The sequence below is a fragment of the Zingiber officinale genome, chromosome 8A (genome assembly GCF_018446385.1).
Source record: "Zingiber officinale cultivar Zhangliang chromosome 8A, Zo_v1.1, whole genome shotgun sequence".
NCBI classification, from domain to species: Eukaryota; Viridiplantae; Streptophyta; class Magnoliopsida; order Zingiberales; family Zingiberaceae; genus Zingiber; species Zingiber officinale.
In genome coordinates, this window is record NC_056000.1 from 41,441,559 (window position 1) to 41,466,762 (window position 25,204).

General features: G+C 33.1%; 1 protein-coding gene across 4 annotated transcripts in view; it reads right to left on the reverse strand.

The window, feature by feature from the left end:
* Positions 1–3,284: 3,284 nt before the first annotated feature.
* The window catches only part of LOC122008606 (probable anion transporter 3, chloroplastic), a 31,911-nt gene continuing 9,991 nt past the window's right edge, over positions 3,285–25,204 (reverse strand). The window contains exons 1-9 of one of the 4 annotated variants that reach the window (XM_042564393.1): positions 21,975–22,088; positions 15,985–16,211; positions 15,482–15,848; positions 15,354–15,398; positions 15,140–15,286; positions 4,347–4,484; positions 4,201–4,234; positions 3,925–4,095; positions 3,285–3,550 (exon numbers count right to left, since the gene is read on the reverse strand). In XM_042564393.1, coding sequence (XP_042420327.1) covers positions 3,549–3,550; positions 3,925–4,095; positions 4,201–4,234; positions 4,347–4,484; positions 15,140–15,286; positions 15,354–15,398; positions 15,482–15,848; positions 15,985–16,133 — 1,053 coding nt within the window. In that variant the 5' untranslated portion in view covers positions 16,134–16,211; positions 21,975–22,088 and the 3' untranslated portion in view covers positions 3,285–3,548. Of the gene's footprint in view, positions 3,551–3,924; positions 4,096–4,200; positions 4,264–4,346; positions 4,485–15,139; positions 15,287–15,353; positions 15,399–15,481; positions 15,849–15,984; positions 16,212–21,974; positions 22,089–25,204 lie in introns of those variants that run through there. The other 3 variants (XM_042564391.1, XR_006119322.1, XM_042564392.1) reach the window with 3 other exon arrangements.

Genomic DNA, 25,204 nt, shown 5'->3' on the forward strand with positions numbered 1-25,204 from the left:
TTGTGCATATCCAATAAATATGCAATCAACAACCTTTTCGGATCATGCACTAACACTTTGGCAAGACACCCCTACATTCATAAATATTTGTAGGACGGTTGTCTTCCATTCCACAACTCATAAGAGCTCTTATCTATTTTCTTTCGGGGCACCTTATTTAAAAGGTAATTAACTGTTAACACAACTTTCCCCCCACATGAACTCTGGCAGTCTAGAGCTCAATAGAAGAGCATTCATCATCTCCTTTAGAGTTCAATTCTTACGCTCAATAATGTCATTTTGCTGAGGAGTATAAGGAGTTGTTATTTCGTATTTGATTCCATATTTAGCACACAACTCAGCGAACGGTGATACATATTCACCGTCTTGATCACTTCGAACCACCTTAATCTTTCTATTAAGTTGGTTTTCAACCTCATTTTTATAGAGAGCAAATTTCTTTATAGCCTCATCCTTACTTTTGAGAAGATACAAATAACAATATTTTGTGTTATCATCTACAAAAGTGATGAAGTATTTATTACCACAATGTGTTGGCGTTCATTTTTGGTGGCACACGTCAGTGCGAATTAGGTCAAGTGGTTCATTACTTCTTTCAATATGTTGAAAGGATGACCTTGTAATTTTAGCTTCAACACAAATCTCACACTTCGATTTTGGGTCAAGGTGGAATGTATGTATGCTTTGCATATTTATTAATCTATGCAACACATTGTAGTTAACATGTCCTAGTCTACTATGCCACAAACATGAAGACTCAAGCATATAAGTAGAAGAGCTTTTATTTTTATTTATCTTAGGCCTAATGGTCATTACATTGAGCTTGAACAACCCATCATATATATAACCTCTTCCTATAAACATTTCATTCTTAGACAGTACAACTCTGTCTTACTCAAAAATAATGCAAAAGCTATGCTTGCTTAACAGTGATCTGGATATTAGATTCTTCCGAATCTCCGGAATATACAACACATTGTTCAGAGTAAGGTTCTTGCCCGAAGTCATCTTCAGCACCACATTTCCTTAGCCCATGATGTCCGAGATTGCTGAGTTCCCCATGAACATCTTGTCTCCATTGACTTTTTCAAAGTTGTGGAGCAACTCCTTATTGTAGCAAACATGTCTGGTGGCTCCACCATTGCCACAGGTTTAAACCCACCAGGTTCAACTCAGAGACCACAGCGCAGAGGTCGTCTATTTTTGGTCTCTCGTTCAGGTTGGCCTCCTGCTTCTTCTTCAGCTTTATTGCATTCCGAAGATTTGTGACCAGCTTGACCACAGTTGAAACACTTCCCAGAGAACTTTTTGTTGATGCCTCATAATGGGTTCCATTTTGGAAGACTTAGGGTTCTTTCGTTTCGAGCTTTGACCATGCTCGACCACAGTAGCTTTCACAGTGGCTTGAGAGAACAACTTTCTCTCTGAACTCTTGTTGTCTTCTTTGATGGAAAGTCGAACAATGAGTTCTTCCACATTCATCTCCTTCCGCTTGTGCTTCAGGCAGTTCTTGAAGTCCTTCCAACTGAGAGGCAGCTTCTCAATAATAGCAGCCACTTAGAAGGTTTCATCAGAACCATCCCTTCTGAGTGGATCACGTGCAAGATCACCTGAAGCTTCTGGACTTGGCTAATCACTATCTTGGAGTCAACCATCTTGTAGTCTAGGAATCGGCCCACTATGAACTTCTTGGTCCCTACATCCTCCGTATTGTACTTCTTGTCCGTCTTGTACTTCTTGTCTAGGGACTCCCACAGCTCTTTAGTTATTCTCTTCATGCTATACATAGCGTACAGCGAGTCGGCAAGGCAGTTGAGGATGTAGTTTCGACGAAGGAATTCAGAATGAGTCTATGCCTCCACTGCACTGATGGTCTACGCATCAGCATCCTCAGCACACTTGGGAGAGTCCTCGGTCAAAAACCGAGAGAACTGCAAGAATCGCAGTGCCCGCACACAAGTCAACATGATTCAGTTCAATCCGAGCCCTGGATTTGCATCCCCTGCATACCTACGCTTGAGAGAGAGTTTCTCCCCATGCATTTGTTCACATCATCAAAGTAAATGAATCAATATAAATCAACCAATATGTCAAGAAACTCCCAATGTGAGCACAATGGAGCTTCTATCCTCTTCCACTTCTTCTCCATTCACACATATTCAGCACTTTGTCAATTTCTATCCATCCGCTTTTGACTTCCCATGTCCTTTGTGCAGTTCTAGCGCTGGTGATATCGGCAACTAACTTGCATGCACAAGCTGGGGTCGTACAGACGAGAGCAGAGCGCGATCCAAAAGACCATTACATTGATTAGTTGATTTGGATGAGCCCTATCTATTTAATAAATAGGGTCTATCCAAATCAATCAATCACTCTTTATGATCCATCCACTATTTTGAGGATCGGAGGATTTCGCCTGCTTTGCGGACTAGAGGTTCCCACCTGCATGCAGACATAGGTAATTGTTGTCTCAGCCGATGAGTAAACTTTGCACACTACGTTCTCGTTTAGCTACACTAGTTGCTACTGGTGCACAACCCTTGGAGTTTCTAGCCCGCAACTTTGAGTTCCCAACTTGCAACAGCAGTCCGGTCGCCTTCGCCTAGAGAGAAGGGATAGCTTCTCATTTTTAAACTGATTGGGGACTGATTGTACACATGGGTTTTACAACAATTGAATTAATGGATTGTAGATCAAGTCGATTGAAGTTTTTCAGCATGCCATAGTAGGCTGACATAAAAAAAAAATCCATCTAACTTATAAGTAGATTTTAGGAATTTAGTCGACTAAAATACTATTTCAATTTTAAAAATAAGACAACTCAAAGTAGATCTTATTCAATTGAGTCCACTGACAAAAATTCTATCAATTGGGATGGTTTTCATCAATCTTCACATCAACAAACCTAACCCTTGTAGTTGGTCATCCTAAGTTAAGGCAACTAAAACTTTTATTGGTATTCTAACTTGTGATTAAAGATCTCTTAATAACTTTTTTTCGCCTAGGATTTCTATCTTATAGAATGATTTGAGAGTTTCTCTCCATATCAATTTATTAGATTATTATACAAAGATAAATCAACCAAAATGCTAATTTGCTTGAGCGAAGAATTCATTTTGTGGTTTTATGTCAATTTAAAATCTCATCGGTTTGATTGAGACTTCTTCATCCTGCAATATTATCCACAAATTCTCATGTTAAAAAGTGTTATTCTTTATCACTTTCACGTTCGCATATTTTTATCTCCAATACACATTCCTAATGTTTGATTTAAATTTTATATCTGAGAAAAAAAAACAGCAGCCTATTTTCTATTTCCTCCTTGATGATTCTACAATCTCAATACACTTATATCCATCCTAAACTGATAAAAAAAATTATCCACATCAGTAATAGTGAGCAATTGTAGCGGATGTCAATGAATTGTACATAGCATAGAAGAACTGAGCTTTATTTTACAATTATATGTACATGATAGAGGAGCCCAAAGCTTCTTTGTTGATTGCAATGGCTGCCATGCATCACCTAGACAAGATTCAAAGTAGCGATCCTGACACCGAAATATATCGAGATGAATAGATTGTGTTGGTAGATATATATATATATACTGAGTATATTCTTGACTTCTTGGATTAATAGTGTTGGTGTGATTTTGTTTTTCATTGTTCAATGCCAATATCGACATCGGTTGTAGCAGCCATGGATTCATACAGAGGATGCAAAATAATTGAGTTGTCATTGTCGGGTCCAGTATTTGACGATATTTCCAAAATCACATATCTAAGTTTATATTCGATAAGGCATTCATTATATGGGAATTATGATAGGAAATAATGATCTTCATGCCTAAGAAACTGCCCCTTTTTTATTAACAACGGCTAGAATATTCTAATATGAAGATTTAACCGTGTAGCACAAACTTACATATGTTGATTTGCTCCCCAGTTGCAAAGAGGTTCCAGAGAAGCGTGCTGATGAAATAAAGGAATGATGTCAAAATGAGGAAGCCCTTAAAAGAACCCATCCTCTCAACAAAGAAACCAGCTCCAACAGTTCCTGTTATTGCAGCCAAAGTTCCAGCAGTATTTGATATTCCTGTTAACCGAACATCAAAATACAAATTGTGTATAATTGTTCATCGCAACAATTATCATACACATTATTGAGTAAGAAAAAGAGAAGAAAGCACAAAGTTGTTACCATGCAGCACACCTGCATATTGTGGAGCTATCTCCTAAAATAAGAAAAGAATGGTCATGCATACTGTGGGGGCATCACAAGAGAGCACCGTGAAACAAGATTTTTTTTTATATACAAGCAGTTAAAAGAAAAAACATTTATCCTACCTGGAAGTTCACCAAAAAACCAGCATGGCCAAAAGAATTCAAGCCGACGGCTACTGTAAGCCAAAAAGAAGCTATTGAAGGATTTTTAGTTGCATTCAAGCCCAGAAGAGACAACCCAGGACCCAAAAAGCCAATTGACTGCATATATAAATATCAAGAAGCCAACATAAGATTGCATCTACAAGTAAGGTCTAAACTGAGTAGAATTTTAATCTGCAGACAAAATGGCATAGTTTTAATATGGCGTCATGCCAACATTCAACATGTTCTAGAAAACTTTAGCATGTCAAGACCAATACAAGTTTGTAATAATTTTAAAAAGCACATACCGACAACATGCAATCGAACCATCGTGTGGTATTTGAGGCATATGCAAAGGTATATGCTTTAATATAAAATATATTAAAAACAATATTATTTTAATTTCTAATATCTACAATTGCAAAACAAATTATTTAACATGATATTGAAAACGAAAAAAATGTCTGATCAATGGAAGATAAATACTCTAGTTTCCTTATATAAGAATAAGGGAGACATACAAAATTGTGCAAACTATAGGGGTATTAAACTAATGAGTTATACTATGAAACTTTGGGAAAAAGTAATAGAAAAAATATTAAGGAAGAAGACCACAGTGACAGAAAATCAATTTGGGTTCATGCCTGGAAGGTCGACAATGGAAGCTATACATCTTCTTAGACAATTAATTGAAAAATATCGAGAGCAAAAACAAGATCTACACATGGTATTCATTGACTTAGAAAAAGCTTATGATAGAGTCTCAAGAGAAATTGTATGGAGAATTTTAGAAAAGAGAGGTAGCGTAATATATATTGAACTAATTAAGGATATGTATGAGGATGTAACGACCAGAGTAAAGACTTCAGACGGAGTAATTGAAGCATTTCCAATAAAGATAGGATTACATCAAGGATCAGCTCTAAGTTCTTATCTTTTTACACTAATAATGGACGAACTCATTAAGACATTCAAGACGCATTGCGATGGTGCATGTTGTTTGCAGATGATATTATTTTGGTAAATGAGACACGTGAAGGAGTAAATGCTAAACTTAAATCTCTAGAGGAATACTCAGAAGTAGAAAGGTTTAAGGTTTAGTAGAGAAAAATAGAATATATGGAATTTAAGTTTAGCAATATAGTAAATCTTGAAAGGCAATTGTTAAGATAGAATTGGACGAGTTACAGAGATTTAAATATTTAGGATAATTTTTACAAAATGATGGAGGGATGGATAGAGATGTCTTACATGGGAATCAAGTAGGATGGGTGAAATGGAGGAGGACGTCGGTGTTTTGTGGAGTAAGTACTTCTAAAGGTAAGTTCTACAAACCGACGACCTGCTATTGTACTTAGACGACCAATAAATGCTCCAGTTAGGCGATGTGAAACTATGATAAACATGCATATCAAACGAGGAAGAGGAAGACCAATAAAAACTTGGTTAGCAACAATAAAACAAGATAAAATTTATTTAAATGTAGATGATAATATAATAGGAGATAGAGCCCAATGACGCAAAAGGATTCATACAGCCGACTCCACCTAGTGGGAAAAGGCTTGGTTGTTGTTGTGTTACAATTGCAAAACAATTGTTTAACTTATAAATTACAGGTTAGTTATAAGTTTAGCATTTTATGTCAATTTGGATTTCAATTAGTTTATCAATAATGTTTTTAAAGTGTAGATACCATACGTGGTTGCAATGTGATCACTTCAAATTTTGCCTTCAAAGTCATTTATGCAACTATTCTTGAACTTATCTTGTTTCCATTCAAATATAAACCTATAGTAATAGTAATGATTATTTCTTAGTAATACCAAAATCTGTATCGTGCAAAACATGAAACCATTACTTTTTCTAGCATCCTAGTGAGATCAGCCTTCTAATTTTACAAGACTTAGATTAAATTTCCTAAGACGTCTAAACCTAGCTTCTAATATCTGTAAATATTTTAGTTAACCAGAGTAAGACTTGAATTTACACAATTGAAAATGGAACAACTTGGACATGGATCCATCTCAGTTTCTCCAACTTCAACATCTAATCTTGTTGGTAGTGCTTCACTTGATGGTCTCCTTTATCTCTCCTATTTTTTATTGTTTCACCTTCTCCCTATGATCGATAAATCATAGGGAGAAAAAAATTTCTTGTCTTAAACAATTATGATCGATAAATCAATAATTATTTAAAAGAGTAGCCCAGTGCACAAAACTCCCGTCATGCGGAGTCCCCTTCAAATCAATAATTATTTATTAATATTAAAATTTAATTGATAACTCCGTCCATGATGAACTAGTCATGGCTAGTTCCATGTCCGGATAAAAGAGGAAGGTTGATTTCGATTGTCGGCCAACGTTAAAACTAAGACAAATGTTCAATGAATAAATTTATTAAATTATTGTGCAAATGCAAGGTTGTTTTCCAGAAGGAACGCATTATATGATTCAACTGTAACGTCTCAACAAGAATTGTTGCATCTCCAGAACTCGGATGTAGTGCTAAATATGCAAGAGTTCACATTGTAGGGTCTGACTCTAACGTATCAGCAAGGACCGCTACATCTCTATGAGAACTTGGGTGTCATCTTAAATAGGTAAGGGTTCTCACACCATAAGTTGGATAAGAATAAATATTATAGAAAAACTAATAGTTTAAGATTTGGAACATGAAACCTCACTTATAAATCAATGGAGGTAGTTGATGCAATAATTAAAAGAAAAATTAGTATTTTGTGCATACAAGAGACAAAATGAGTAGGTGAGAAGGCAAAAATGATAGAGAACTCGGGTTTTAAATTATGGTATACAAAAAAGAGTAAAACAAGAAATGGAATGGGTAATATTGAAGATAGTTCGTTAAAAGATGAAGTTGTAGAAGTAATTAGAAAAAGGGATAGAATTATAACTCTTACGATAGTAGTGGTGAAAGAAGCTATGAACATAATTAGCATACATGCACCTCAAGTATGATTAGATGAAGCTACTAAATCAAGATTTTGCGATGACCTAAATGAAGTATTACAAAACATTCTATCAAATGAAATAATTTTAATAGGATGGGATCTAAATAGGCAAGTCGGAGTGAAAAATGAGGAATATGAGAGGGTGCATGGGGTTATGAATTTCGAATGAGAAATGAAAAAGGAAAAACTATATTAGATTTTGCGATAGCATATGATCTTATATTAGCTAATACAATTTTTAAGAGAAGAGAAGAACACTTGATCACATTCAAAAATAGGAATAATAAATCACAAATTGACTTTATTATGGTTCGGAAGAGGAAAGAGCTTAACTACCCAACATAGGTTTGTAAAACATACGACTCTTAGAATTAAGTAGTGAATGTTAAAAGATAGAAAGCAAAACATATTTAAGGAAAATGTAGTAGTACAAGTATTAGGGGACTTTAATATGACATAGGATAAGATGATATCAAAGTTGAAAATAGTAGCTAAGAGTGTACTCGGTGAGTCAAAAGGACATGCACCACCAAGTAAAGAATCTTGATGGTGGAATGAGAAAATACGAAAGAAAGTGAAGAAAAAGTGAATAGTTTATAAGAAATTATATATTTATAAGAACGAAGAAAACTTAAAATATATATATATATATATATATATACAATAGCCAAGAAATAAACTAAAAAAGTAGTGAATGAAGCAAATAATGAAATTTCTAAACGATTATATCGAAAATTGGATAAAAAAGAGAAAGGGGCATTTATAAAATAGCTAAAGTGAGAAAAAAAAGACAAAAGATCTTATCCAAATAAATTGTATTAAAGATGAATGTAATAAGGTACTAGTAAACGATAGAGAAATAAAAGAGCGGTGAAAAATATATTTTCATCAACTTTTTAATGAAGGTTTAGATGACCAACTTAAGTAATTTAAATAGGTCAAATGAGAATAATAATTTAATTTTTTTATCATAGAATTCAAACTTCAGAAGTAAAATAAACTTTAAATAGGATGTACAATGGAAAAGTAGTTGAATTAGATGATATTCCAATAGAGGTATGGAAATGTCTAGGGAAATAAGATATTGACTGACTTACAAAATTATTTAACATGATATTGAAAATGAAAAAAAAAAGGTTAATCATTGACGAGTAAGTACTCTAGTTCCCTTATATAAGAACAAAAGCGACGTACAAAATTGTACAAACTATAGGAGTATTAAACTAATAAGTCATACTATGAAACTTTGGAAAAAAATAATAGAAAAAAGATTAAGGAAAGAGACCACAGTGACTGAAAATCAAATTGAGTTCATACTTGGAAGGTCGACGGTAGAAGCTATACATCTTATTAGGTAACTAATTAAAAAGTATTGGGAGAAAAAATAAAATCTACGCATGATATTCATTGACTTAGAAAAAGTTTACAATAGAGTCCCAAATAACTTATATGAAGAATTCTAGAAAAGAGAAGTGTTAACGAAATATATAATGAACAAATTAAGAATATGTATAAGGATGTAACGAGTGAAGACTTCAAGCAGATTAACTGAAGCATTTTCAATAAAGATAGAAGTACATCAAGGATCAACTCTAAGCCCCTATCTTTTTACACTAATTATGGGTGAACTCAATAGACACATTCAAGACACAATATCGTGATGTATGTTGTTTGCAGATGATATTATTTTGGTAGATGAGACATGTGAAAGAGTAATTGCTAAACTAGAATCTTTGAGGGAAATTATAGAAGTGAAAGGTTTTAAGCTTAATAAAGTAAAGACAGAATATATGAACTTTAAGTTTAACAATATTAGACGTAATAAGACAATTGTTAAGATAGGAGATGATGAGTTGTCTGAAACCGAGAGTTTTAAATATTTAGGAACGTTTCTATAAAATGATGGAGTGATTGAGAGAGACGTCTACATAAAATAAAAGTAGGATAGTTAAAATGGAGGAGAGCATTGGGTATTTTATATTATCGTAAAGTATCTCTAAAACTTAAAGAAATATTCTAGAAAACGGTGGTTAGACCTGCTATGTAAATGCTGGCGATGTGAAACTATGACAAATACACACAGCAAACAAGGAAGATCAAAAAAGACTTAGTTAGCAACAATAAAATAAGATAAAATTTATTCAAGTATAGATGATGATATACTAGGGGATAGAGTCTAATAACGTAAAAGAATCCATATAGTCGACTCCACTTAGTGGGATAAAGCTTGATTGTTATTAAAATTTAATTGATTAATTCGACTAATCATGGTATTTGTTTAGGTTTGATGGGCTCAAGTGTTTTGTATCAACGAAACCCCTCTCTTTTTCATCAGTTGAAGAAAAGTTACGAAATATATATTTTATTTTATTAAATTCTTGTTTAGGTTGGTTTGTTTAGTTTAGGATGGGAAAAAATGAGTAAATATATAAATTTGTTATTTGAAAATAGTAGAGGTCTCATGTCGGAATTGAAAAAGGCAATTATTACCATTATTGGATATTATCCCATATTTTCTAAGTTATTTTCATATAGAGATGGGTAAATCCATCTTACGAATTTTATTAGATTTATGACTTCTATATATTTCCTTGTGCATGAATAATAGATAAATAGATTATATATGTTTGTATATTTCTGAAAAAGGCAACTAAAATAATATTTACAATAATAAAATGGATTTTAAAATAATTAAATCATGGATAAAAATTAATGTTTATTCATGTTCACATCTAGTTTAATATGGGAATTAACACCCGAAAGGCTATTTGAAAAACTAAAATGGATATCTTGAATTACTTTTCAATTGATATATGTCAGTAGAATTGTTTGACCTTCCATGCTATTTGATATTTTAAATATAAATATTTATAATTTCATGTTGTATAGCTCTTATCTACCGACCGTAAAAAGTTGATTTAGGTGGGTCACAAACCGATAAGATGTAAACTAAAAATAGAATAATTATGGAAAAAAGAATTAAAATGGTAGTCAGAATGCACAAAACTCTCGCTAATATAGGGTCCTGGGAAAGGTTGGATCTCATTATGTCTATTGTACGCGACCTTAACCTGCATTGCAAAAGTTTATTTACACGACTTAAACAAGTGATCGCAAGATCACACGAGAGCAATTTTACTATTGCGCCAAGGTTTCCCGTGGTAAAAAGAATTAAAATAAAATAATAAAGATGTTAAATGGAGAAAAAAATATTAAAAACTAAAAACTTTGAATCTAGCCTTATACCTGAGTACCTAACTACACACATGTAGATGTAATAACAAACAGTCATCCTTGGTTAGTATTTTTTTGCATGTTGATACTATATTATTGTATACCACCAACAAATTTTTAGCCCATACGACATATGAAATTATTACACTTTGAAGACACTAGCTCAAGTAATTCACTTCGAATTTAGAATTTTATCATTAATGTCATTTATTCATGTTGATGCTTATATCATTACTGGCATTTATACATGTTGATTAAATAATGATAATTGATAATTACTTTATTGATGATAAAAGATGATAATAATTTAGAAATGATTGTAATAACTCTATATATCGATACAATAGCAACAACAACAAAGTCTTATCCCACTAGATGGGGTTGACAATATGATCCTTCTTCGCTATTAGACTCTATCTCCTACTATATCCTCTATATTTAAATAAATTTTAACTTATTTTATCATTCTTACCCAAATCATTTTTAGTCTTCCTCTTTCACATTTAATGTGTGTATTTGTTATAGTTTTACATCGTCTAATTAGAGAATTTATTGAGCATCTAAGTATATGTTTATACCATCTTAAACATGTCTCCCGAAAATTTTTCTCAATAGATATAATCCTGACTTTCTCTCTAATGTTCTTATTTCTTATCCTGTCTATCCTCATATGTCCACACATCTACTTTAACATCTTCATCTTTGTGACTCTATCTTCTGCTCGTGTACTCAAATCATAAGTCAACATTCAACTCTATATAACATAAAAGATTTAATTGTTGTTTTGTAGAACATCTTGTTAAATTTTAAAGGTAATTTACGATCACAAAGAACACTTGATGCTCTCCTCCATTTTAACCATCCTACTTATATTCAATGTAAAAAAGCTCTTTCAACCCCTCCATCCTATTACAAAAACGATTACAAATACTTAAAACTCTATTTTATCATCTCCTATCTTAACAATTATCTTATTACGTTAATATTGCTAAACTTAAATTTCATATTTTCTATCTTTTATTATACTAAGCCTAAAACCTTTCACTCATGGTTTCAAATCACATTTTATTTTACCCGATACTGGTGAAACATCTCGTTCCGCCCACGGACCGACACAATGCAAGCACACCACGACGCGCAGGCTCGACAACATGTCCGAAAGCATCTTGCGAGTTTGGTGACGCGTTCGAACGTGTTGCGCCAACCTGATGACACCTACAAATGTAACGCGAGCCAAGTGGCACGCTCAAATGCATCACGCGAGCCAACGGCGTGTCCAAACCCGTCGCTCAGCCCCGTCGCCCGACGACACGTTCGGACACGTCGCTCAACCCCGGCGACTCATCCGAATCCATTGCCTGCCCTGGTGATGAGTCTAGAGGCGTCGCACGTGTTAATGTGCCTGCAGTCGTCGTAGAGCAGGGACAGCGGAATCAATTTAACTTAGGCTTAATAATAAACTTAGTCTTTAATAATTTTAATCAACAACTAGCTATAACTGGGATAATTTAAATAAGCTTAATTACAGCCTAATAAAATTATCTCATTAATTTAATATATATATATATATTTTAAAAAATATTTTATTTTTTATAACTTTTATTTTTAAATATTTAGATTAAATTTTTTATTTTTAGTTAATATATTTTATATTTGAAAAATACCGAAACTATGTCGGCACGGCACGATACGGTACCGATGCCGTATCGTTCTAATCTAGAATTGAAACTTCGGCACGACTCAAGATTTTAAACCATTCTTTTACTTCCAATATTTCATGCTAAGATTCGAGTTTAGCATTACTCCTTCACATGTCTCATTCACCAAAAGAGTATTATTTGCAAACATGTACCATGGTAGCGTATCTTCATTTAGAGTTTATCCATGATGTAATCCTATTTTTATAAAAAAAAATGTTTCGATTAATCCGCTCGAAGTCTTCACTCTTATCGTCACATCTTCATAGATATCCTTCGGTATTTCAATATATAATACGCTAACACCTCTTTTTTTTAGAAATTTTCACATAAGTTCTCTCGGAATTTTGTAATAAGCTTTTTTTTAGGTTGACGAATACCATATGTAAGTCATACTTTTATGCCTAATACTTTTCAATTAGGTAACTAAGAAGATGTAGAGTTTCTATTGTCGACCTTCTAAGCATATAATCCAAATTAATTTTTGATTGTTATAGTCTCTTTTCTTTGTCTTTTTTCCATTACTCTCTTCTAAAGTTTTATGGTATGACTCATTAACTTAATATTCCTATAATTCACACAATTTTGTACATTTACTTTATTTTTATATAGGGTGACTAGAAATACCCTCGATTTAACATTTTTTTTATTTTTAATATCAGGTTGAATAACTTGTTTCGTTAGGCACTTCCATACCTCTATCAGAATATCATCCGATCGAACTACTTTATCATTTTGCATTTATTTAGAGCCTGTTTTACTTCTAAAATTTGAAGTCTATGATAAAAATTAAATTCTTACTCCTCTAACATACTTAAATTACCTAAGTTAAGTTGGTCACTTAAATTTTCATTAAAAAATTGATGAAAATACTTCTTCCATTGCTCTTTTATGTCATCATCATTCACTAGTACCATATTGCATTCATTTTTAATGCATCTTATTTAGATAAGATCTCTTGTTTTCCTCTAACTCACTATAGCTATTCTATAGATGCCTTTTTTTCTTCTTTTGTATCCAATTGTCAATACAAACGTTTAAAAATTTCTTTCTTAGCTTCATTCACTGATTTCTTGGTCTCTTTATTGGCTATTGCATACTTTTTAAAGATTTCTTCGTTCTTACAAGTGAATAATAATTTAAAGGCTGTTCATTTTTCTTCAATTTCTCTTGTACTTTCTCGTTCCATTTACTCGGTAATGCACATCCTTTTGATTCACCGAGTACACTCTTGGCTACCATTTTTAACTTTTATGTCATCTTATCTCATATTGTATTTGAGCTACCATGTATTTCTCCTAATACTTGTACTCATATTCTCTCCTTAAATATGTTTTGCTTCCTATGCTTTAATTTCCACCATTTGATTCTAGAAATCATGTATGTTTTTCTTCTATTGATACTATGCTTAAGACGCATATCCAACCCTACTAACCTATATTGGGTATTTTTCTCCAAAATGACCTTGTAATCTTTATAAATTTTTTTATCTTTTTTCCTAACTATAAGAAAGTCAATTTGCGACTTATTCCAACTTTTAAATGCAACAAAGTATTTCTTTTTTAGAAAAACGTATTAGCTATTATAAGTTCAAATACTATCGCAAAACTCAATATAATTTTTCCTCCTTTTTTCTTATTCTAAAAGCATAACCCTCATGCATCCTATTATATTCCTCATTTTTTACTCCTACATACTCATTTATATCTCATCCTATAAAAAACATTTTGTTTGACAAAATTTTTTATATTACCAAAAAAAAAAATAGTAGATGATTATAGATATATATCTATATATCCATATATGTATAAGTTAAAAGAACGTAAAGAAAATTTTAAGTTGTAATATGAAATTGTGACCTACTTTCTTTAGTTCATTAACCTCATAAACAAAATTAAATTTATGCATATCTTTTTTGATTACCCACTTAATAAATTTATGTCATTTCCTTTTCATGGCCTCCAATTTTGCAAAGAAAGGCACCCTTTTATATCGTAGCTAGTTTCAGCTAGATTATAGTTGCATAGAGAACCCAAACTATTGATTCTTGTTTGATTTTTGTTTCGTGGTATTTTTTGTTTTTTCATCGGATGTTTTATAGTTCAATTTTGTTGTACTCGTAGTGAAAAATTTTATAAATAAATATATAAAGTTTGTTGAATTTCTTGTTTATCTTGAGTTAGTACATGAATTACACTCCTAGGGTGTGGCATACAATGTTTCAGTTTAGTTCCTAATTGAAAGAAAAGTTGTGAAAACAAAGCATCCATAACCTTATAAAATTATTGGTTATACACAAGGACCAATACCAATTATACTGCTCATGTAACGTGTAAAGTATGACCGAGATAATAAGTTCATTCCTACACCTTGAAATAACAACACCACTAGAAATGTCTTTTAACTAATGAGATATATTTAGGTAATTCGCAAAAATTAATGCCTAATCCAAACTCCAGAAATAGATGTTTCTAAAAGATAATTCAGTATATCCTTCGTATGGTATCACAATTCACAAGGCCATTTAGCATGTTAACTCAGAAATTATAGAAGTATAAATACATAATATTTTGCCAAAACTAACTACTAGAAAATTATTAAATGTTGTCAAAAGATCAATCGACAACTTTACAAGGTAAGTGAAGGCGCCAAATTAAAGGTTTCTCTATTACAACTAGAGTACAAAGTTGAGTAGGTGGTTTACATTGGAAACATGAACAAAATTGGCTTAGTCACTACTTTAGAAACATCAAGAATAGAAGGTGAAATGCTTCATTTTCCACAGTATTTTTTTTTTCAAAATAATGTTTACAACAACATAAATGCATCATTTAACAAGATCCTATTTCTACTAGGAATGTGGTCATACTCACCTGCATAATTTTTCTGGTAAAGGTAATGCTAAAACCATTCTGAATCAGTAAATCTGACAAAGCCCCAGCAAAATAGCCTAAAATAGCCATCATTACCCATGGAAGTGCACTGAACCATGCAGCTTGTCGTAGATCAACATGATATACCTGTTCTCAATTAGTTGATTCAAAAATTTACAAACCAGAAGCATGTACAAGTGCTAAAAGTATTTACCGTGTTGAAGTAAATTGGCATCCATGAAAGTATAACAAAATACCCCTGTAAAAACAATCACAAGGATCTAGCTGTTAGCAAACAAAAAAAATCGTACCTTATCAATTTATGAATGTCATATTTCTTACCCAGCTATGCATGGCATTTGCAGAGATCAAAGCCCATGTAGGAGACTTTGATAATAGTTTTCTGAAAGGAGGGATAATTCTTGCCTTTGTGAATTCCTTAGTTCCTGAAATTGGTTCTTTCTTGCCATTTTTAATGTAGTCTAGCTCTATTTTGGATATTTGGGAATGTTTCTCAGGCGTACTTGATGTTGCAGATACCCACATCAACACCCAGAGAAATCCAAATAGCCCAAATATTATAAAAGGTCCAAAAGTACCAGTTTGTAACATAATGACAGGGGAAACCAACAGTCCAACTGCATTGCCAAGTTGAAAACCAGCCATCGCAATTCCCACTGCCCTAGATCGTTCAGATTGCGGGAACCACCTATAAGATAAAGGCTGGTTGAAACATGTTTACATTTCCACAATAAGTGCAAGCAATTCAGAGAATTAAGGAGGTGACTCATAGCACAAATATTCAATGAAAAGATATTATTCACACAATTTTCCTACAACAATACCTTGAAAGCATGTTATTCATGCTTGGCAATGCCACTCCTTCAGCAATTCCTAGAAGAGTTCTCATGGTAAGCAGTGACCATAAAGAAGTCTCTGCAGCCCAAGGTGTAAGAAGAGTAGCCAAAGACCATAGAGCCACACCCCATGCCATTACTAGTTTGCCACCATAATAGTCTACAAGAGCTCCTCCAGCTATAGGTGACAAGAGATACCCCCACAGGAAAGATGACTACAATGGAAGCTGATAAAAATTTAGATAAAAGGATGATACTAACACAACTATTAGAGGACATTTTTTGTGATTACAGCTAGTAAAGTACAAGAATTTAAGAGCAAAATATGATGGTGAGCCTAGGCAATCATTTCCATTTTGGCACACTTAAAGTGAATTTTAGTTAACGCCATGGTTTAAAGTGCCGTGCCGAGATGGTTGAAATGGGCAAAACATTTTGTTCCGCCCGACGATCGGCACCGGCACCAGACCCATGACACTTGCGACGTGTTGCACGACCCCGTGGCTACAGTGGAGGGGTCGCTTGACCCCACAACAGTAGCAGAGAGGTTGCATAACCGTTCCGCTGCCGCCGCGGAGGCGTTGCGCGACCCTGCGGCCGCTGCAGAGGGGTCGCACGACCACCGTGGTCGGGTTAAAGGAGTCATGCGATCCCCACGACTATGGATGAGGGGTTGCGCAACTCCGACAGTGCCGAAGTCACTCGAGCTCATGAGTGGTGTCAGATTTCGGATTTTTTTTTTAATTATACTTAAGTTAATTATTTTAATCAACTTCTAGTTATGATGGAGATAATCTAAAGAGACTTTATTAAACCCTAATAAATTATCTAATAAATTTTATATTTCATTTATTTTAATTTAAAATTTATAATAAAATTTTTATTTATTTATTTATCTATTTTCATATCTTTTCCCTTTTTTAAAGATTATTTTTTATATTGTTTATTTTGTTTATTTTTTAAATATTTATGTTAAATATATTTTTTAAAATTAATATATTTTATATTTAAAAAATACCAAAACTATATCGGCACGACACGATATAGTACTGAAACCATTTCGTTCCGGTCCATGACCGAAACTTCGACACGGGTCGAAATTTTAATCCTTGGTTAACGCTAACATCAAATGCATACTTCCTGCAACACATTGCTGTGAACCATTGATTTTTTTACAAGAATCCTCAACTTGTTCATTGGACACACAAGATTACACAAGCAAATAAAGTGGAAGAGTGGTCCAATTTGTAAAATTCCGCTAATTGTATAGATGTTTTATGTCTAATAAGAATTCCCTTTATGGAACCAATGAATGCCTCAGCAAAGAAAACAATGGGAAGGATAATATTTTTCTGCCCTAAGAGCACTCTTTGTTAATCCAGTTAGGTTAAAAGTATGCTTTTTCTATGTTACTTCACCTCATGTACGTATCCGACATGGGTGTGGGTCTAAGTGTTATGCACAATTATTTTCATATAATTTTACATAAAATTAACAGGAATAATGAGTGTTCACTCAAAAAGTGTTAGTGTGGGTATCCACTCACAGTGTAGGTAATCTCTGTATTAGACAGGATTACAAAGAAAATAAATGAAGAGACAATCAAGTAACCCCTAGTCTAGTTTTTTAAAGGGCTTGTCTAGATTGCTGGGAATGAAAACCCTCATAGATGCAGCGTGACATAAAAAATACAAAAAAAGTGAAGAGGAAAAAAAAAGGACAACTCAGTGCACGAAACTCCCACCAATGAGCCCAGAGAAGAGTCTATTCAACACAACCTTACCCTATTTTGCAAGAGGTTATTTCCGAGATTCAAACCCATGACCTTTAGATCACAACTTTACTGTTGCGCCAAGACTCCCCTTCCAGAGAAAAAACAAAAAACGAGAAAAAATATCAACAAGAGACTCAAATTTTACATAGTTTGATGAAAGCACACAAAGATATCTTATGTCTACAACAAACACATTATATCGGCCAAAGATGTTTGGCACTCAAAAACAAGGTGTCTAGGGCATAAACAGAACTTCAACACTATTTAAAATATAAAATAAACAAATAAACAGATCATGTGCATACAGCATAACATTCATACTATATTTAATATATAATTGAGACTCAATTGAGTGAGCAATGAATCAGATTGGCAGCACACCTAGACAAGATGGCAACAAGAGGTCAAATCAACAATGCACTTAGTACAAATCAAAGCACTAGTTGAAAACACTAAATCAGGTCAAAAAAAATATCGAAAGGGAAAGCATAGACATGCTCATAGGCACAAGTTGAAATTGTTACAACTCAAAAGCCTTTTCCCCTTGCACCATGTCACCCCTTGCACCATTGGTTAGCTCACTGTCAAGCTCAATTGTTGAATCTTTATGTTACACATAAATAGTTGAGTCGGTAGAACACTAAGTCAGGTCAAAAAAGAGAGGAAAATATAGACACGCTCAAAGGCCAAATTGAAATTGTTACAACTCGAGCTTTTCCCTTGCACCATGTCACTCCCACCATTGGTGAGCTCATTGTCAAGCTAAATTGTGAATCTTTATGTTATGCATCAATCAAACTCCACTTTTACAATCGCCCACTGGGTGATTGATTTACTAAAAAGAATCATCTCCCTCCAATGCAGTTCACAAGCTTTGCCCTTTCTGTAGCCTTGGACATAATGGAAAACAATGAGATCCTGCAAAGGCTCAATTTCTGCAATTACTACCTTGGCTAACATGTATGCTGGAAATTATGGTTCTTGTATTTTTCTAAAAAATCTTATCGTCAAATGATGTAGGAATGACATGATATTTCAGCTAATAATGCATTGCATTTGTATGGAGAATGCTTTTCTTGTAAGGTGTGCAACACCTTAATTGTGTTTTGGGCACTATGTCCTACTTTTTGTAGGACTCGCTTGAAGGTTCTTCAGCCAAATCATTTTTTTTAATTAACAAAAACTTATGTGGTAAAGACCAACTATGCTAATAACCAAGACACCTAGTTGATAATAGTACCACCCAATGTACAAATGTAGACAACGGTACTCATAGAACCAATATCTCTGCCCAAGATTGCATTAAAAAGCCATATAATATCATTTGATTTATGTTCAAACAAAGTGATATACCTTATGTCTCAAGCAACAAAAGGTCCATCAAACTTCCCCGTCATGTAGTAGTGCATTCATTCTATATAGACATGATTGCTTAGAGGTTGAAATTGACTTTGATTCATGTGTGATAAAAACCCTTTCAATATCTATTGTGCTAAAATTGCCATCTATGTCATAAAAATTAAACTAAGAATTTTAATTACTAACAAAAGTCTTGCATTGCGAATTCAACTGATAATTGATTTTCAACCAACCTATTGATTTCTTGGATATCACTTCTTGCAATCAACATCATCCAAGTAATATATAGCCAAAGTTAGCAAAACTCTTAATACAAGAGCAATATTTAACTTGACATACAATAGAAATCATGCTTTACTCCTACCTGGTACCTCTACCTAAAGTCCTATTTTAACCAATAACATCTCTTATTCAACTAACAAACTAGGTCATCATTACTAAAAACAAAAAAGCCTTCATGTTGAACCTAGAGGTATCAAGCAAGCTGCACTGCATGACTAGCTTGGCATGACATAATCCATAGTACTTAAGATGTCTATACCATGCCCGAGCTAGGTCCGTCTAGAAGCAAGTTGTCGCACACAGTCTATAATAATCTTAGAGCAAAGTGGGACACAAATCTAACTAAAATGGTGACACAATTAAGACCAACATCTGGAGGTCAACAATCTCTAAAAAGTGAGTATAAATTGCAACGTGGGTACACAATAGAGATGTGAATGAAATTATTATCCTAAATTAAGAACTCAAAAAAATAACAACAATTAAAAACTCAAAGAAATATACCATTCAACTTTCATTTTTAGTACTTCATTATGTGCATTAGATTCTTTAGGATAATAACAGTATTTATAAAACGATTTGAAATCTTATATCGTGTCGAGCCAAAACCATTTTGATAAATTATTGAAACCCAACATTATTCAGCACATACGTTTCTGGTGTCATTGTATCAATCATCTCAATGAGTATCATTTCATACCAGTACTCAACACCCCTCGGCATGCTAGATAAATAGGCATAATATTGTTATCTTTTTAATTTGTCTCTATACAAGATAATGTAGAATGGATGGAAATCAAACTTTCAACTTAAGTATACTACTTTTTCCTCTTTATCTCCTTCCTCCTTCAACTTCCAATTAGCCACCAATACCATACATTGGAATGTCAATATTGTTGGCTGAAACACCAGTAGAACTTGTTTGACATTTTGACCTTTGATTCATACTTACTATAGTCACTTGCTAATGATCACACTTATAATTATCCACCTTTAATTATCGTTGTTTATTTATCATATCAAAATTTACTTTTAATTGTCACCATTTATTTATCACAAGTAAATACATATTTAATTATCACCATTTATTTGTTATAAGAAAATTCACTTTTAATTGTCATCATTTATTTATAAAAAATAAATATACTAAGAAGTGAATCACTTGAGTTACATCTTGACTCAGTGTAATCTCATACAAAGGTTAAATTCCTCACCAATAATAAATGGAGCAATATAAATATTGACCGTGAGCAACCCACGCTACCGTGTCTCTATGCACGGTCAAGCACTCTTAATAAAAGGCACGACTTAGAGATTTTACATTTTAACATTTATTTTCACTATTTATAATAGTTGTTATTTCACTTTCAGCCTTCACACATTGCACTTTAGGCTTACTTATTATTTAACTATGTCATTAAAAGACTAGAGTTAGAAATTTCACTTTTAACATTTATTTTAACTATTTACAATAGTTGTTATTTCACTTTGAGTCTTCACGCAATGATTATTGCACTTTAGGTTCACTTATTGTTTAGCTATGTCATTCTTAAGTAATGGTTATTTTGAAAGACTAACTTAAGTCAATAATTTCCGCATAGTGTTCATTGCATAAATATACAATCAACAAAGACATCAACATATAGTGGCTATATGGAGGATAAAGCACTTTATATATGAATCTAGATGTATCAATATTTTGAAAATAATCCCATGTTAATCCCCACAAAATCGCCCACATGATAATATAGCAAGGAAAGAATATCATTTAATTAACCCTCCAATAGTTTAGTTCTTTTAAAACCTATTTGGCTAGTTAGTGTTGTTTAAGCATTTCAAACTAGTTTAGTGTTGTTTAAACGTTTTAAGACAATTATGGAAGCATATATATATATGATCTTTTCACAATTTAATTCATGTATAAGGAATCATATAACTGAGTTCAAGAATAAGCAAGTATAGGAATAGATTTAAGCACCTCAAAAATGTGACTAAGAGATAAAACCTAAAAGGATAATCAACATGCTCTATCCATATTTATCACTACAATTAAACAAAATACTATTTAGAAGACCACAAAAAGTAACACCATATACCAAGAATAGCATAAACATGCTCAAGACCAAAAACAAATTATTAAACTACTTAACTATCCTACCAACTCAAGATAACCAATCCCAACGACAACATGCACTACTAGAACTATCTCAGTCAACCAACTCCATAAATTAGCAATAAAATAGCCTTTAAACAGAGTTATTAGCATGGTGGAAAACACTCTAACCCAACTGTCACAAGCTTAATTTAAACAAGAAACATTATCATTTTTGCAAACAACAATGAGAGAAGAAAAAACCACTTATCAACACCAACATTAACCAACAGCTCCTGAACATCAAAATTAACCAAGTGAACACCAACATATAACAAGAGAAGCATGTAGGATCAAAAGATCTAAGATGCATCAACACCCAAGAGCAAAGGATTCAATCCAATGAAGATGCCCCGACCATGGCATCAATTCCACCCGAAAACAGAATTTTGAACAAGATAGAACTCTTACCCACTCTTAATCTTGGATTGAAGAAAGCAGCCAAAATTTCCACGCCCAAAATAGATTCGAATTTGCGAAAGAAGAAAATCACTGCTAAAAAAAAGGCAAATGCCAGTCTCCAGCAATAGGAGCAATCATCAGGAAATGATCCTTGACCAAATTAAGTTAGAAATGGTCAGAACCAAAAAACTCAAATTAGGCTAAAAAGACTACAGCAATAACTACATCTATAAACAAATTTAGGAAGAAAATAGGTACCAAATCTGTAAGAAACAAGAAATCAAACTCATAAAGAGATTGGCAAAGACATTTACACAATCACAGGAACTCAGAAAATGAATCAAAGGTGGTCTGAGTGGATCTGTTCTAGATCTAGGCTCAAGATGAAAGAACTCAAGAGGAAGGAGTTTGTTTTCATTAACCCGATGCCAGCATAGGAAGCCATGCGCCAGCAGGATTTCACTCATGGTAGCAATCTGGAAGAACCACTGCATGAAGGGAAAGGAGGGCATCAAGAGATCAGGAAAGAGAGACTGTCAGAAGAGGAGAGAGAAGCACTGCCATTCCAAACTCTATGAAATTTAGTATAACCCGACTGAACCAATTTCCATCCAATATAATCTTGGTTAAGCCCTAAATTGGGCAAAATTAATCCAAATCGAGCCCAATTTGAATTCACTAACTTCTAACCACAAGGCCTACTTGATTAACTCATTAAAACCAAATTTACTCCAATTAGTCCCTAATTACCATCAATGGTTCATCATTAAAAAAGGTCAACCCATCCCAAATTTGAGTCAAACCTCCACTTAACTTATAATTAGCTTCTGATCAGTATTAATCCACCTCAAAAATATTAAATATAGTCTTAGAAATTACCCATTATACCTTAATTACCCTTAGTTATTGTTAACTCCAATTATTTACTCTTAAATGTTTAGATTATTCCTAGACCTAAATAGGTTGTGCTAGGCCAAGCCTAGCATGTAGGTGAGTTCCTTGCCCATGTGTCATTCAGAAAGCATTCTTGGACATAGTCATCCCTAGCAAAACATAAGCCCAAACAGGGTATAGTACAAACTTAGTGTAAAAGGGGTGGGGGTGCCTATCACCCAGCCCAATGGACCTAGTCAACTCAATGGCTTCCTCTAGTAAACAGGAGCTAGATTAGTCATCACAACACTACAGTCGACTAAGTCTACTCAAACATCCCAACTTAATTCAAGAAAAAATTGAAACATTGACTATAACTTAAAACTTATTCCTTCATCATACAAACCACTAGGTAGACACTACTTAGAGATACAATCCAAAATTATATTCCCTTGTAATCTCTCACAGCACACGTAACTTTAACTTTTTATATCTATTGATGTTTCCCACACTCAAGTTCATTACATCATACCTTCAATCCCTCAAATACACTGTCTTGTAAGCTTTCACTACATCACCTTCACTTTGCCTGTTGAGTTACAGACTTTCATGCTCCATGAGCAACTTGCCAAACTCTTAGTCAACCTCTACCTCTTAGTACAAGAATCTATCTCACCCTTTCAGTCACAACCTTTCCTTCTCCATCAAGCTCCTAATTGACCTCAACCTCTTAGTCCAACATTCTTTTAATTCGACTTCACAATCACTAGATTTCCAGCATGCATGTGTAGACAACCAAGCTCTTAGTTCATATGTCATTATGTTAAGCTTTCGTGCATTTGATGCACACATAAGAAAAATAAGATAAATCTAACTTGAACCTAATATCAAACCCATTAAAACAAGTTGATCAAACCACTTGCAGTATGATTGCACCAATAGAAAGAGTCCAGTGAAAGATTACCATCATAAAGGGCTCAAAGCAAGAATTGCAAAAAAAATTCTTACTTGCAAATCTTCCAACAGAATTAGTCGCCTTAAAACTCAACCACATATGTCTCACGACATTAAGATAACTGTTACACAAGTAACACTATCCATTAACAGTGGCAAACTAACTTTATTTTTTTAAATAAGGAAGCAAGAAAAGGTCCTTAAAAATTTATTATAAAATCTGAGTCACTATCTTAATGGTGTCTCCGAATATTTATGAGAACATATCTCCAATCTCATTTTAGGAAAGTATCTAACAACACAATACATTCTGACACAATAAAAATATTCCAAAGGCACAACAAAATTCAATTAATATTGTTACATCTCATAAATATAGAACAACACTAGTTTCTAATATTTATAATAGTCATAACACAGTTATACATATGTTGCACTACACAATGAATAGACTACACTTAGTCTATATCCAAAAATGAATAATTAGTAGTAAAAATTTTGATTTTTCATATTTGTCATATTATTTCTACACATTTTACTAATGCTGTTCACTTGTATGACATAAATAAAAAAATGATTATATTTGATAATACATTAAATAAGGATTCTATGGTAGTTAGTTTAAAAGAGAGATTTATGGTAGCATGTAGATTTTTTTCCACATTCATTGCGTTTGATACATCTTGACCAATTGGCAATATTTAAAGCCAACAGGTTTAGTGCTAACCAACAGGCAACAGACAATAATGAATGATTATATGAAATTGCACATATCCACTTTAGAATTTTTTTTTCTTGTAGAAATGATTTTTGGTCGGCATATAACCCAACCTCGTACCAAATGCATTATTCATCATGGATGATAAGTTATTTGTTTAAAAGTCATAGATATTATAATCGATTTCACAAGATTATTAAAGTTATAAAAGAAAATTTTAAAAAAATATTATTCTAATATCCAGATATTATTTGTATAGCCATGTTTTAAGATCCTAGGATTATGTAAGATATTGTAATATTAAAAGTGAATATTATGAAAATTAAAAATTAAGAAACTTCCAATAAACCTATGCACATTTTAAAAAAGATTAAACAAAACATATTTAATTTTCTGCAAATATGATCCTCGACCAACATTACAACCTTCAGTATTATCTTCTCATTAAAATCGAGGAATAATGTTTATATTTCATAGAGTTTTAATTGTGCTAGTGTTCGTTCAAGTTAACCGAATGGAGTCTAAAACATTAAACTCCATGAGGCAACAAGCTTAGGGGGCGTTTGGTTAAATGATGGGAATGACTATGAGTATGAGTTTGATAGTAAGGTGTAATGGGAATGGGAATGGAAATGAAACCCACCTAGTTATATGGGTTTGGTTGATTCCCATAAATCTAGAAATCATTCCCAAA